Raw genomic sequence first — 12,775 nt, forward strand, 5'->3', positions numbered from 1 at the left:
TGGGAAACCCGTTACACATTGGAACATCTTACGTAGAACTACAGAAAAGATCGGAATACCCGGCCCTTAGAAAATCGAAAGAAACCCGAATTGCTCCCGCTATTTTACAAGCACATTACATTGCGAATTAATCATTATGAAAACTCACAAGCGAATCGTATTGTGGGAGAAAAGAATCTCAGAGCTGAAAAGAAGCAGCGAAGATGAAGCGTATCCTGGAATCTGATTGGCTTACCTAGCCCACTAAATGTTTCCTGCTTTCTTCCCGCGAAAAACAAAACTTTTACCTTCTTTAAAGGAGGTAAAAGTCTTTCGATTTTTTCACTGCAATGGCATGGCTAGAAATCTCGGACATGGGAAGATTGGAGCGTGACTTGACCTGCCAATCACAGAAGTTAAATCCGTGTACGCCGTTGGCTGGGAAGCAACACGCAATTAAGCGTGACTTCTGAACAACATGGCGTCAACTCCGTCAAGTCGGACGCGTGGGAAGAGATCCATCGGCTTTTTCGCGGATTTAAATAACGTTACTGTTGCTGACATTTGTAGAGAATTGAAGGCAAGGAGGTGTACGGTGGATGGCGGGCGTTTTTTCGAGGTGGAAAGGGTAATTTCAAGCCGCCAAGGACAGCAAGTAAGTTTGTGATTCAGGTAAGCGAAACTCGTAAGGAAATCCCCGGAATGCAGGCCAAAAAAATTATCAATTTCGTTTTAAAGGGGATTATGCTATTAGTAAATTGATTCTCAATAGTTATAATTTTTCTAAGACTTCTGCAAACATTAAGTTGGTTTAGAGAAATGGTCTGAAAAGGTAACTTTCGCTAATTATCAGTTTAGATATTCTCCTACAAAGAATGTTTTAATTCTTAGGTAGTGTGTCAGGAGAATTTGAATAAATCCTACGCTTCAATTGTGTTAAGCCGCAAACTACGCGTAATTTTGCGAGTATTTAATAGGAAACTAAAATATTTTTAATTTTTACTCTTAAGGGGAGAGAATATCTGGTGAAATGGAAGAATTTTTAGTTCATTTGAGGCTTCATGGGAGCCTCAAGAGCATTTGAACCAGCTTTGTCTGAAGTAAACATTTTTGCAGTGTTTACCGTTCGTCGTGTTCCAGAATATGGCCTTGGAATTGGTTCTTGCTCATACTTTAGTGCATAATGGGTCATTTCGATTCTGTTAATTTGTATTTATTTTAATCATGAATAGATACTACAAGCATCCCAAGCCAGACAGGAATGTCATATTAAATGAAGTTTCCAGGCTTAGAGTGGCCATTGCTGCTTCTTTGAAAGCATCTAAACAAAGGAAGCAAGTGACTATGGAGTTCAGAGAAGATGTATTTCAACATTTTTTTGGAAAGAAGGGAGTGATAAATGGACAGTGGAAACTTTTAGCACAAGAAGAATTTTCTCCATCATTTTTCCTGCTAATTGGCATTGTTTACTTGACCTTCATGGGCAGGGAACAAAAGTTTTGTTCCCAATGAAGATAAGACATTTTATTTCATGGTCAACCAAAAACTATCATATAAGAGAAGGTATGATCACTGAATCAACAAGGGCTTTTCAAGAAAAGATAACTGTGGACTTTATTAAAGTTGCTGCCTAAAGTAATGTGCAGTATAAATTTAGCTGCAAATACATTCAGAAACTTGAAATTGTACATTCGAAAAAATAAATCATTTTCAAGACTTGAAATGTTATTCTCAGGCAATGCAACCCACAGCAATGATACTATATTGCTTTTCTTAATATTAACTTCAGTATACAAAAGATCTGTTCAGTTATTCCTTATCTGTTTTTGGTTTTTTTAAACTTTTTAGTAGTAGCACCAGCTTTCCTTTTTGTGCTTGCATGCTTTCTCTTATTGCTGGTTGAATTCCTGCCAGAATTTTGTGAATTGACAGTTGAGGTCATCCCATTACTGTGATTGCTGTTGAGAGAGGTGCTTTCAGTTGCTTGCACATTTTGGGAACTGACACATTGTCTCTTTTTATTACACATCAATTCTTTTTATCCAGTACTCCAGAAATCCTCATTTTGTTTGTTGTATTTTCTTTTTCTCCTCTCTCTGTGGCTCAACTGTGCAAGGCGGTGCTCTGCTCTGATGACATCTGCTGGGCTATCCCAGTTTCTTGATTTGTGAAGGGCAACTGCTCTTGCCACATCATTATTTTTTTCGACGCCTGTGTAAAGGGAAACCAGTTAAGTTAGTTTATTGGTATTATTTCACTGGCCATACATGTTCTTTGTTCTAAATTAAAATAGCCAGTGACACTGACAGTACCTTGGCCACTGAAGTGTCTTACACTACCAAATCTGTCGATGACATCTTACAAGTGATATGCAGCAGCGTGCATATAAGGCATCACATTCCTGTTTGCATACCCCTTACAGGAATTTGCAAGCGACAGAAAAAGTTTGATCCATTCTCTTATTTGCAGAATAAGGTTATACTTTTCTTTGGAATGAAGCATTTAGCAAATATCTGTTTGGAAACATTAGCCAAACATAATAATTGTATCATATTGGACCTACCCTACCTTTACTCCACATTTTTCTCATTGCTCTGGCAACAATGATGATACTGTGTGGAAATAAATGTCTGCAAAGTCCTTTGAGGAAAGTGGATAAAATTTTAGAACTTGGATGTGCTGAGGATTAATTGTTTGACAAACATTAAAAATGTCCAATACTACGTGTATATTAAGATCATAAACCAACAATAACTGGGGAATATTAGGTCGCGAGGTGCATTTAGACCAATCGCACACAAGCAGAAATATTTGATGGATTATATGTAGGGCTCAGAAAAATACCTTCCATATTTTAATAACTGTCTGGTCAGTATTACGGTGGATGGAATCCTTTGAGCTCTCCAATTTTGCAGGAAGATTTTTGAGTAATTTTTTTCTTTCATCCCCCATCAGAGACGTCCAATCCATTTTACCCATCCTCTTTTCCCTTAAGCTCCCAGTTAGACGAATGGTCGTAACTCGCAAGCGTTCTTTCATTCGTTTGGAATCTCTTTCAATTCTCAGAACAGTTCCAGGTATAATGTCGTTAAGCAAGTCGATGTGGTTTTTCTCGGAGTCCTTTAAACTTGCCCACTACAACAGTATAGTGTTTCGGATAGCCATCCTGTACACAACTTGATCACCAGCAATTGCTTGTTTTACAACATAGTCCAGATGTTTGTAGTTAAGGTGTTGTGAAGAAACTGTTCCATTTATAAGCACATTCACCCCCTCTTTAGATAAAGTTTTGTCAGGCATTTCACTGTATAATAATGCAGGTGATGCTGAAATCTTGTTGCCCAGAAAATAATTAATATCTTGGGATCCGGAAATCGGGCTCTCCTGATGCTGAAATTTGCATATTCAAAATAACTCGTTGTGTTGCTGGGTGACCTTTAAGTTTCGCGCCGCGTTTTCGCGCCGCGTTTTCGCGCCGCGTTTTCGCGCCGCGTTTTCGCGCCGCGTTTTCGCGCCATCAGGAGAGTCCGGCTTCAGATTCCCCAGGTTTTAAATTTCCGGGCGATACGATAAAAAGAGACTGGAAGAAAGAAAGCCGGGTTACCGTAAAGAAAGCCAGGTTACCCGGGTAGATTGAAAACAACATGTTTGATCAAAGAAATAGTAAAGAAGTGTGCTACTTTTATGGTGGATTTCGCCGCACGGTTCCGTAGGAATATCATCATTCCTCGACCAGAAAATATCACAATTTCAGAGAAACAAGACCTAAAAACGCAATGGATATGAAGACCTGAGAAATATGATTTACTGTGTCTTGAAGTGTGGCTTCGATGCTTTTAAAATCGCAGTGAACAAAGTTGTTACACTCCAAAGATTTCCGGCGAAAGGACATCTGCGGAGAGCTGGTGATGTTGTTCTTGCACTGCCGCCATACTGTTACTACATAGCATCATCTGTACTGTTAATCTTGAAAAAACGCGACGATTACTACGTGGAAGCCGACAATGTTCTAAGAATATTTTGGGTCTCGGGTCGTACTAAATAACTGTCAGTGAACATTTGAGACTTTGCAATGGAGTAAGGAGGTAACTGGGATTTTAAATCTATTTTCCCAGTTAAGTCTCTAAGTCGTGAGGAGTTGCGTGACTCGCTTTTGCTCATTCTGGCCCATTCAACCGCGCGTACGTGTCCGAGATTTCTAGCCATGGTACATACAACACCCTTACGCCTAAAATACGATTAAACAACGAAAACCACGATAAGTTTCATGTGCATTGCCTTTTTAATCCCACCCACCCCTCCCCCCCTTTCAATTGCTGTTGAGACAGCCGGCAAACTGTTATCTTTTAGAGGAAATTGTTTTTTTTTACAAGTTACGAAAGGTGTAAGCTGACTACGAGTTTTGTCTTCATGTGAGGACCAAAACAACAAGAGGAGCCCATCACTTCCACTCGTGTGGCAAATTCGACCACATAATATGTATTTTCGAATATTTATACAGGCCCAAGGTAGCCCAGTTTAGCAAATTGCTAGTTTAAATGGGGCCCTGTTAAACGGTAACACCCACCCATCCCACCCTAGGGGAGGACATCCATCACACAGTAATCTCGTGCGTGGGAAATTAACGTCTCCTACCCCTAACCCTGCAGGAGACGGGGCCTACGGTTTATTCGTCTTTATCCGAGAAGACTAGAATATCTATCCATTTCTTGATATTATAGAAAGGTAGCAAATTCTTCTCAGTTATTTTAAGACCATGAGTACTGGTCCGGCCGGGACTCGAACCCCCGACCTCCCGCACAACACAATCCGGCGCTCTAACCAACTGAGCTAACGGGGGCCGGTTTGATCCGTTTCATCTCGCTCACACGAGGAGCCAGCGCCAGTAAGTAACGCGAACTACAAGACGAATACGCTTTATTTATACACGGCAAAACAAGATGGAAGACACACAATGGAGAGAATACAGTCAGGCGTCACTCGTATGAGCGTGCGCATAAAACTAAACAAACACCGCAGGACAACCTGCTGGCGCAACGTCTTTTTCGTTCCTTAACGAGAACAAACTATAATAGCAACGGCTCAGGAATTCTGCAAAAGTATAAATGCTGAAAGTGGTAGGACCCTAATACATGACATAGTCTTTCAAGTACGATGGCGGTTTACGGGACCGCTGGGGCCTTGGAGGGGCTGGTTGCGCACAGCTTTCGTGAGGGTTAGAGTAGGACACGTCGGGTTCGACCGGGGCTCTGGGAACTTCAGGTTCCTTAGGATCGGACAGGGTTTCTCCACCGTGGCCTTGAGGGAGTGGGATGGAGGAGTCCAGAGATTCAGGGTTGGCATCGAACGGATGAGTGATGTCCAACGGTGGTTGAGGGGGGTCGGGAACGGACGCTTGTTCATCGTGGCCTTCATCATCTGCTCGATTTACGCAAGATGAGGGGGAGTTGACTTGTGTGGGGACGACGTAGCATTCGGACAGCTTGACCTTGTAAGAAGTAGCTCTCAACTGACAGCAGGAGAACTTCTTGACAAAACACCATAGGTCGTTTATCTCTGTAACGAGGTAGCGGTTTCGGGCGTGGAGCTTGTTCCGGTCTGACACTAGATAGACCAGATTGCCAACTTTGATCTGCGGTTCGGGTGGTGCGAGGCCTCTGGGATTCTTGGCATGCTCACTGGATGAATGGTTGTTCAGACGCTGTTGGTACTTAGCAAGTATAGTGTTGTAATCTGCAACGGGAAGCTGGTTACCGGTGAATTGGCTTCTTTGAGTCCACAGCTCGCGTGAAGAAAGTCCCTGACGACGTAGACGAGCGTTGAGGCGAGCAACAGCAATAGCTAGGCTCACTTGATCGATAGGACCACCACCAGGTTCCTGCTTTAGTAGTTCGTCCTCGAGCTCTTGTACTGCCCTTTCTGCAACAGGGTTCTTGTTCTTGTTTTTGATGCGGCCAATGTCAAGCCAAACATTTAGGTGTTTGAGGCCGTCGTTGTTGCTTAACGAGACGAAGGCAGGGGCGGGGTCGACACGGATAACGGCACGTGGGCCATCGATGGGGTGCAAATCTACAACTAGACACTTTAAGGCGTTCCGCAATGTGTCGTATTTCTCGTCTGCGATGAGGCAAGCAGCGGTGTAAGACGTGGCACACTCTCTAAGAACGAGGACTAGCTGACGCTCACGTTTGATGACGTCGGCAGCGAAAGCAATCCCGATAACATCTGGGGGATCCTCTGACGTCTGGCTGAAGAGAGTGATTGGAAACTTCTGTAGTGAGGCGCACGTGTGGCAGGATGATGAAACACGTGTCAAAGCAGGGCCCATGTCTAGGGCGTAAAAGTGGCGTTGCACGACCATTTGAAGTCGGTTCCGAGATGGGTGGTTGAGACGCACATGAAGGGCGGTTAGCCGGCCGTCGAAAACGGATCTGGGGACGACTATGGCCTCGGAAGTAGCGGCAAAGGGATGCTTACGTTTCACGACGAGGAGGCCGTCCCGAGAAATGGAGGCGACATTCAGGTATCTCTTGACGTCTTTGAGGTTGGTGAGTTTTTTGGATGGTCGGGTGCCTTGTTTTAAGTGTGCATGCACGCGTCGTAGATCGGGGCAGCCATTTTGGAATTCCCGCCATGTGGAGCGGGTAGTGTAGGGGAGAGGCTTGTTGTTATCAATTATGTCTTTCACGGTCACATCACAGACTACAGAGTCTTGGGTCGTGCTGATGAAAGAGCATATTTGACAGTTTGGTTCCGAGCAACCTGGGGCGTTTCGACTGGCAAAGTCTGACGGGAGGTTTGCAGAACCTGCTAGGTGTTGCAGGGTGACTTGAAAGCGGCTAACTGTAGTAAGGAACGATGTTACTCTTGGGCTGGCGGACAACTCTCATCTGCAGAGTTTTTCCACGGCTTGAACACACGGTTTGCTGTCGGTTAGTACGTGTGCGCGATTTCTAGATTGGGTGATGTAGGGGCTGAAGTGCTTGACAGCTGCTGCAATGCTTAACGCCTCGACTTCGCACGGTAACCATTGAATCTGATGCTTGCGAAGTTTGGCACTGAAGAGACCTGCAAGGTGTAGGCCATTGTCGCGAGTGATGTATAATGTAGCACCAAGGCCACGTTGTTTGACGGAACCGTCCGTGACAATCCACAATGTATCAGTGGGGCGCGGGATTGTGATGGGTCTTGACCCTGACAGAGCTTGTTGTGCAGAACGAAAGACCTTGGTCAGGTTTTCGCCCAAGCTAAGGGAGTCTGGCGATTGCATTCCCGAGATCACGTATTTCCAGAGGGTCGATTATTGAGGCACAGTCAGGTAGAACTCTCCCGAGGACCTTGTATGAACCAATGAATGAACGCATGTCCTTAACAGTTGTAGGGAGAGGGCATGAAGACAGGACAGCGATACGATGAGGACTGGCAGATAGTGCTCCTTGTGACCATACCCATCCGAGGACTGTCGTTGAGTTAGGGCAAATGACGGTCTTTGAGGGAGAGAGCCGCAAATTACATCTGTCGAGTTGGTCGAGGACGCGGGTCCAGATAAGTAAGAGCTCTTCGGGTGAAGAGGAGCCACAATATAGGTCGTCGGCTATTTTAGCGACGTGACCCTCCTGTATGAAGTCGCCGAGGACGCGGCACATCATCTCCTCCAGTGCAGTTTCAGAGCCGGGCATACCCATAGCTGATCGGCAATAGACACGTATACCCCGGAAAGGGGTAGCGACGCCGCAGTATTTGCGAGATTCTTTAGCCAGTGAAATCTGATAGAATGCTCGGCTAAGGTCGGTTTTGATTATGAACTTCCAAGGAGTAATAGTACGCAGGGTAGAGTCTACGTCTGGCATCAATGAAGGTTGGGGTTTGCTGTACCGACCGACGTCGTTAAAGGCGGTAACGAGGCGATGGCCACCGGAGGGCTTCTTAACCAGAAATGAGGGATTCAAGTACTCTATGTGGACGTCGACCTCCTCGGGTTTGGAGAAAACGTGATCTTTTTCAAGCTCGTCGAACTTTTCCTGTAGCTCGATCAACTTATCGCGGGGGTACAAAGGGAGACGACCTTTGCGTTGAGGGGGTTCCACGGGGCCCATGTTCACGTGGGCTTCGATGGAACCTGCGGCGCCATTGTAGCCAGGTAGGTCTGGACCAAATACACGGTCATGCTTGAGCAAGGCTTGTTGGAACTGATCATGAATTGTGTCTTCAAGAATGTTGTTGGGGTCTAGCTGAACGCCGTGGGAGTATGGAGTGTTGACCTTTGGCTGCGAGGGGGGAGAAGGGACTTGGGAAGGATTGATAACTGGAACATCTTGAGTAGTGTGGCGGGCGAAGCAGATGTGTTCGTGGCGTCTAATGGCCTGTGGTTCGTCGGTGTCGTTCGTTATGCGGGCTTTACCGTCTATGGTGACTACCAGTTGTGGTTGGAGCCAGGAGGTGGGGGCAGGCTCTACGGCAATTGTGGATTCGGCTCATAACTCTGGTGGTACTGTGACTTCGACGAAATCACCGGGCCAGACGACGGTGGCGGGGGCCGATGACCGAAGGACGTAGGAGGATGTTTGTCTCACGGAATAGGATTGGTGGCTCTTGACTGGAGCTTCAGGGAGGTACTTGGTTGTTTCCTGCCCATGGTTTGTTACTTCTTGAGTTGCGGGACGTATGGTGATATCATTGGCAATGAGGAACGGAATACCTGCTAGGATGTCGACATCTAGATCCTCTACGACGAGCACGTCGAGTGTTAACTTCATCTTGGTGCGTGACAGTGTAATGTGGACTTCACCGATAACATTCAAGGGGGTCGTCCCATCGGCCAATAGGGCTTTTTGGTTGGACTTGATGATGTTGAGGTTGAGCTTGCGTGCGAGGCTTGCCTTAATCATGCTTGTCTCAGCGCCAGTGTCAAGGGTCAGACGCACGGGGTGCTGCATGTAGAAAGCACCGAGTGAGGGTGAATAGTTGGAACTGACTCGACGGGAGACGGCCCGTGCTGACGGGGGATGTTCACATTCGTCGTCATCGAGCTCAAGGGCGCCGACACCGAGGTCGTAAGGTGGCTCTTCATCCTCGGCGTTGAAGGTGGCACGTGATTTGGACATGAAGAGGCGGTCTTCGCGTGGAAGATATGGGCATGTGCTAAGATAGTGATGGGTGTTATGACGACGAGCTTCTTTGCATAGCGGACACACCATGGGACGTCTAGTGACCACTGAGTTACGTGGGCTGGGTAGACGATAGGGTGGCCGTTGAAGGGGTCTTGGACTAGATGTAGGTGTTGATGTGGAAGCCCGTAATATTTTGGAGTCAGCGGCGGACCGGATCTCTTCTAGGAGTGAGTCGAGAGCCTGTGATATCTCCGGTTTCAGTGATGCTAGAGTCCTGGAGCGCAGTTCCTTACCATAACGTTGTTTCACGATTGAGTTTCTTGATATAACAGGACAATAGTTGGCTATTTGGCCTAGCATCAGGTCGAGATGGGCAGCCTTTTGGTATGCTGTTCGTCGTCGTGCTAGAGGAACATTTTCGCCGTCGTTTTGTAGACCTCTTGTGGGGTTTGCAGAAGTTTTCTTTTGCCAAGAGACATCGTCGCTTAAGAAGGAAGCAAAATTAGCGTCGAGGGACAGGATATATTGAAGATTCTGTCGCCAGGCTTCAAATGAAGTAATTGTTTCTGACTTGGTGAGAGACCATTTCTTTGGTGCACGTGTGGTTGCCATTCTTGCAGGCTATGTATGATTACCTCGAAGGAGAACACTGTACTTAGCTCTTTTTCCGGTCGTAGCGAAGGCCGGCTCGTTGTTGGACCTTTGCCAGTAGTTCGATGACTTAGTGTTGAAGGTGTAGGTGGGTTTTTGAACCGCTGCCACCACGCCAGTAAGTAACGCGAACTACACAACGAATACGCTTTATTTAGACACGGCGAAACAAGATGGAAGACACTCAATAGAGAGAAAACAGTCAGGCGTCACTCGTATGAGCGCGCGCATAAAACTAAACAAACACCGCAGGACAACCTGCTGGCGCAGTGAAAAAAATTACCACAATTCTGTTCTTTGGAACCAACAGAACCTCCTTCCTTTTTATCAATAACATCAACAAACCACACATTAAAATTTTGCTTTCACTCTTTAAAGGGAAAGTACGGTCTAGAAAAAGTTTACCTTGATCAAAAGTTCCTTGCTTGAATTGTCTTAGCTGGCTATTCATTTGAGCTAAACGCGTTTTAGTTGCGAACAATTACGTTCCAAAAATCGGCATTTTCAAATTGAAATCCGCCATCTTTGTTATGATGTAGCAATAGTCAAACATGCTAAATTATACCCTTGCTGAAGTGGATGTAAACAAGGAAAAGCGCGGCGGTGGGGGCGCCACGACTTGGATTTTAATTTAGCGAGAGGATGTAGTACATCCATTTATGTTTCAAACGAAACATGGCTCGTCTTCAGGGGAATGAGATACTTCTGTTGGGGTGAAAAACGGAGAGAAAGTCAAGAAAATTAATTTCAAGAAGAAACGTCGACCCGCTCAGTCGCTCACGTCTTAGAAATCGCGAGCGGTTCTCTTGCGGCAACTGTCGAGAGAAACCTACGGAAAACGAGAATGTATCCTCCTAAGAATTAAATGTACTAGGACACCGACTCAATTCGAAAGGCAAAGGTTTTTTCCTCGAACAAATCCTAGCTGTGGAGTGATAGTTAATACTTTGCTAAAGAAGAGCACAGTGCCCGCTACGAATTCATTTTACACCGCTACCTCGGAATGAGACGAATTATTTTTGCAATTACACGAACCCAGCTTCGGTGTATAATGGAACACGAGCAATTTGGAACTAAGATCAGCGCCAGTTGGCATGCAACAAGTTAGAAATGATAGACTTGAAGATCATTCTTCGTAGGTGTAAACACTGACAAAATTGATTAAACACTTAGCTGCCAAAATTAACGCTGACAAAAGGCAGAAGTTAATTGTTACGAATGAAATTTTGTTTGTTTCAGCATTTACCTTTAATTTGCAAAGTTGTTTTTCAACTTTATTGCTTAGAATTAGCTTCAACGCAGTATTTTTCGTTCTAAAATGTTTGAAATGTCGCGACTTGTGAGAAGTAGACCTTTGTTATTTTCGACGCGCGCCGGGAAATCGCCTCTTTCGTACAGTGTTTACATTAGAAATTACCTCAGTATAATTGAAGCTAAAATGAAACTTTGGATTTCTTTTGAAAGCTTAAGAACGGCATAATTACGTCAAGTAGTTGGTTCGAAGACATAAATATTTTCATATTACTTTTATCGTGTCCAATCGATACGATATAGTGAAATATAGGCGCCTGCCTGACGAAGGATAATTAACAATTATTCCACGAGCGCGCGTTGGATACGAGATGATAGATAGCCAACGAGGCGCGTAGCGCCGAGTTGGCTATAATCATCTCATATCCAACAAGCTCGAGTGGAATAATTGTTTTATTAAAAACGTTAAATTAAATTATTAAATTATATTAAATCTTTAGCTCCCTTTTAATTTTAAGCTGACACGTACGCTCGCCATATTTGTAGATTATGGTATATTGGCTGATATACCATAATGGCTGAGCCAATAAAAAGTCTTGAATTGCATTATCCAATGATCTAGTTTTTAATAATTAACAATTATTCCACAAGCGCGCGTTGGATATGAGATGATAGATAGTCAACGAGGCGCGTAGCGCCGAGTTGGCTATAATCACCTCCTTTCCCACAAGCGCGAGTGGAATAATTGTTTTATTAAAAATGTCAAATTAAATCATTAAATTGTTAGCTCCCTTTAATTTTAAACTGACGCCTAGGCTTACCACATTCGTAGACTATGGTATATTGGCTCCTATACCATAATGGCTAAGCCAATAAGAAGTCTTGAATTGCATTATCCAATGATCCAGTTTTAAAAATTTGTGTTAGTCGCAAACGTGTTTGTTTGTCTTGATAATTTGCCAGCGATGTATTAAATGTCATGCAGTTTTTTTCTCCGCAGGTAAAGAAAATTTAGTCGATGGACTCATAACAGACTTAGGAAAGAAGAGGCTTACACCTTTTCCTTTAGAATTTTAGTATGTATTTTGACATTCAACAACTGGACAGTTCACCTCATTTCAACTATTGGGAGTATTAGAAATTGTTTTCACAAAAGGTCAAACTAGTCAACAAGAACAAAGTGCCGAACCAGGGGCGGATCAAGGAAGTTTTGATTGGGGGGGTCCAAACATTGGTTCAGAAAGGACTGTTAGACTCTTTTGAGGCAAATTACTTCTTCCACACACACCCCCTCCCACCAGTCGCGGTTGCACGTTATAATTCCTTGGCCGCTGACCGTTTGCTTGGATTCATTAATTAAAAAATTCAGCCAGTTAAAGTCATATACGATCCTGTCGATGTAAGAATTTCAGTCTCAAAGTTGTAAGCGTCAGGCCTGACAGGGGGGATTCCGGACCCCCCCTGGATTTGCCACTGCGAACTAAGTTTGACTATTGCTACGTCACATTGACATATATCCAAGATGGCGTTTTCCTAACCACGAAAGTTGTAAAAATGGGCAACTTCGAAGCGCTCTTGTCGCTAATACAAAGCAAACTAGACAAAATGGCAGTTATTTTCGAACTCCTGAGGAAAGTCTTCTAATTGAGATAAACTTTTTCTAGACCGTACTTTCCCTTTAAATAACTTTAAGATGTTACAAAATATTTTAACCTTAACTTCATCTTGTTTACTTATTCCCATTTTTTTAACTGCCCAACCACAGCCCTGCTAGCCATAACGGC

At 44.4% G+C, this 12,775-nt stretch overlaps 1 protein-coding gene and 2 long non-coding RNA genes across 3 annotated transcripts; 1 reads left to right on the plus strand and 2 right to left on the minus strand.

Moving 5' to 3' along the window:
* The first annotated feature begins 307 nt into the window (after positions 1-307).
* LOC148722779 (uncharacterized) lies at positions 308-2,654 on the plus strand. Its single transcript, XR_015991639.1, has 2 exons — positions 308-651; positions 1,212-2,654. It is a non-coding gene; the product is annotated as an uncharacterized LOC148722779 (long non-coding RNA).
* LOC148722780 (uncharacterized) lies at positions 2,018-3,413 on the minus strand. Its single transcript, XR_015991637.1, has 3 exons — positions 2,824-3,413; positions 2,548-2,619; positions 2,018-2,190 (listed from the first exon to the last, which is right to left on the minus strand). It is a non-coding gene; the product is annotated as an uncharacterized LOC148722780 (long non-coding RNA).
* A 5,040-nt stretch (positions 3,414-8,453) lies between these two features.
* On the minus strand, positions 8,454-9,701 carry LOC148722781 (uncharacterized). The gene has a single exon (XM_088733327.1). It carries the CDS (start codon positions 9,699-9,701, stop codon positions 8,454-8,456), a length of 1,248 nt encoding a protein of 415 aa, XP_088589453.1.
* Between the last annotated feature and the right edge of the window lie 3,074 nt (positions 9,702-12,775).

The sequence above is a fragment of the Stylophora pistillata genome, chromosome 9 (assembly GCF_964205215.1).
Source record: "Stylophora pistillata chromosome 9, jaStyPist1.2, whole genome shotgun sequence".
NCBI lineage: Eukaryota > Metazoa > Cnidaria > Anthozoa > Scleractinia > Pocilloporidae > Stylophora > Stylophora pistillata.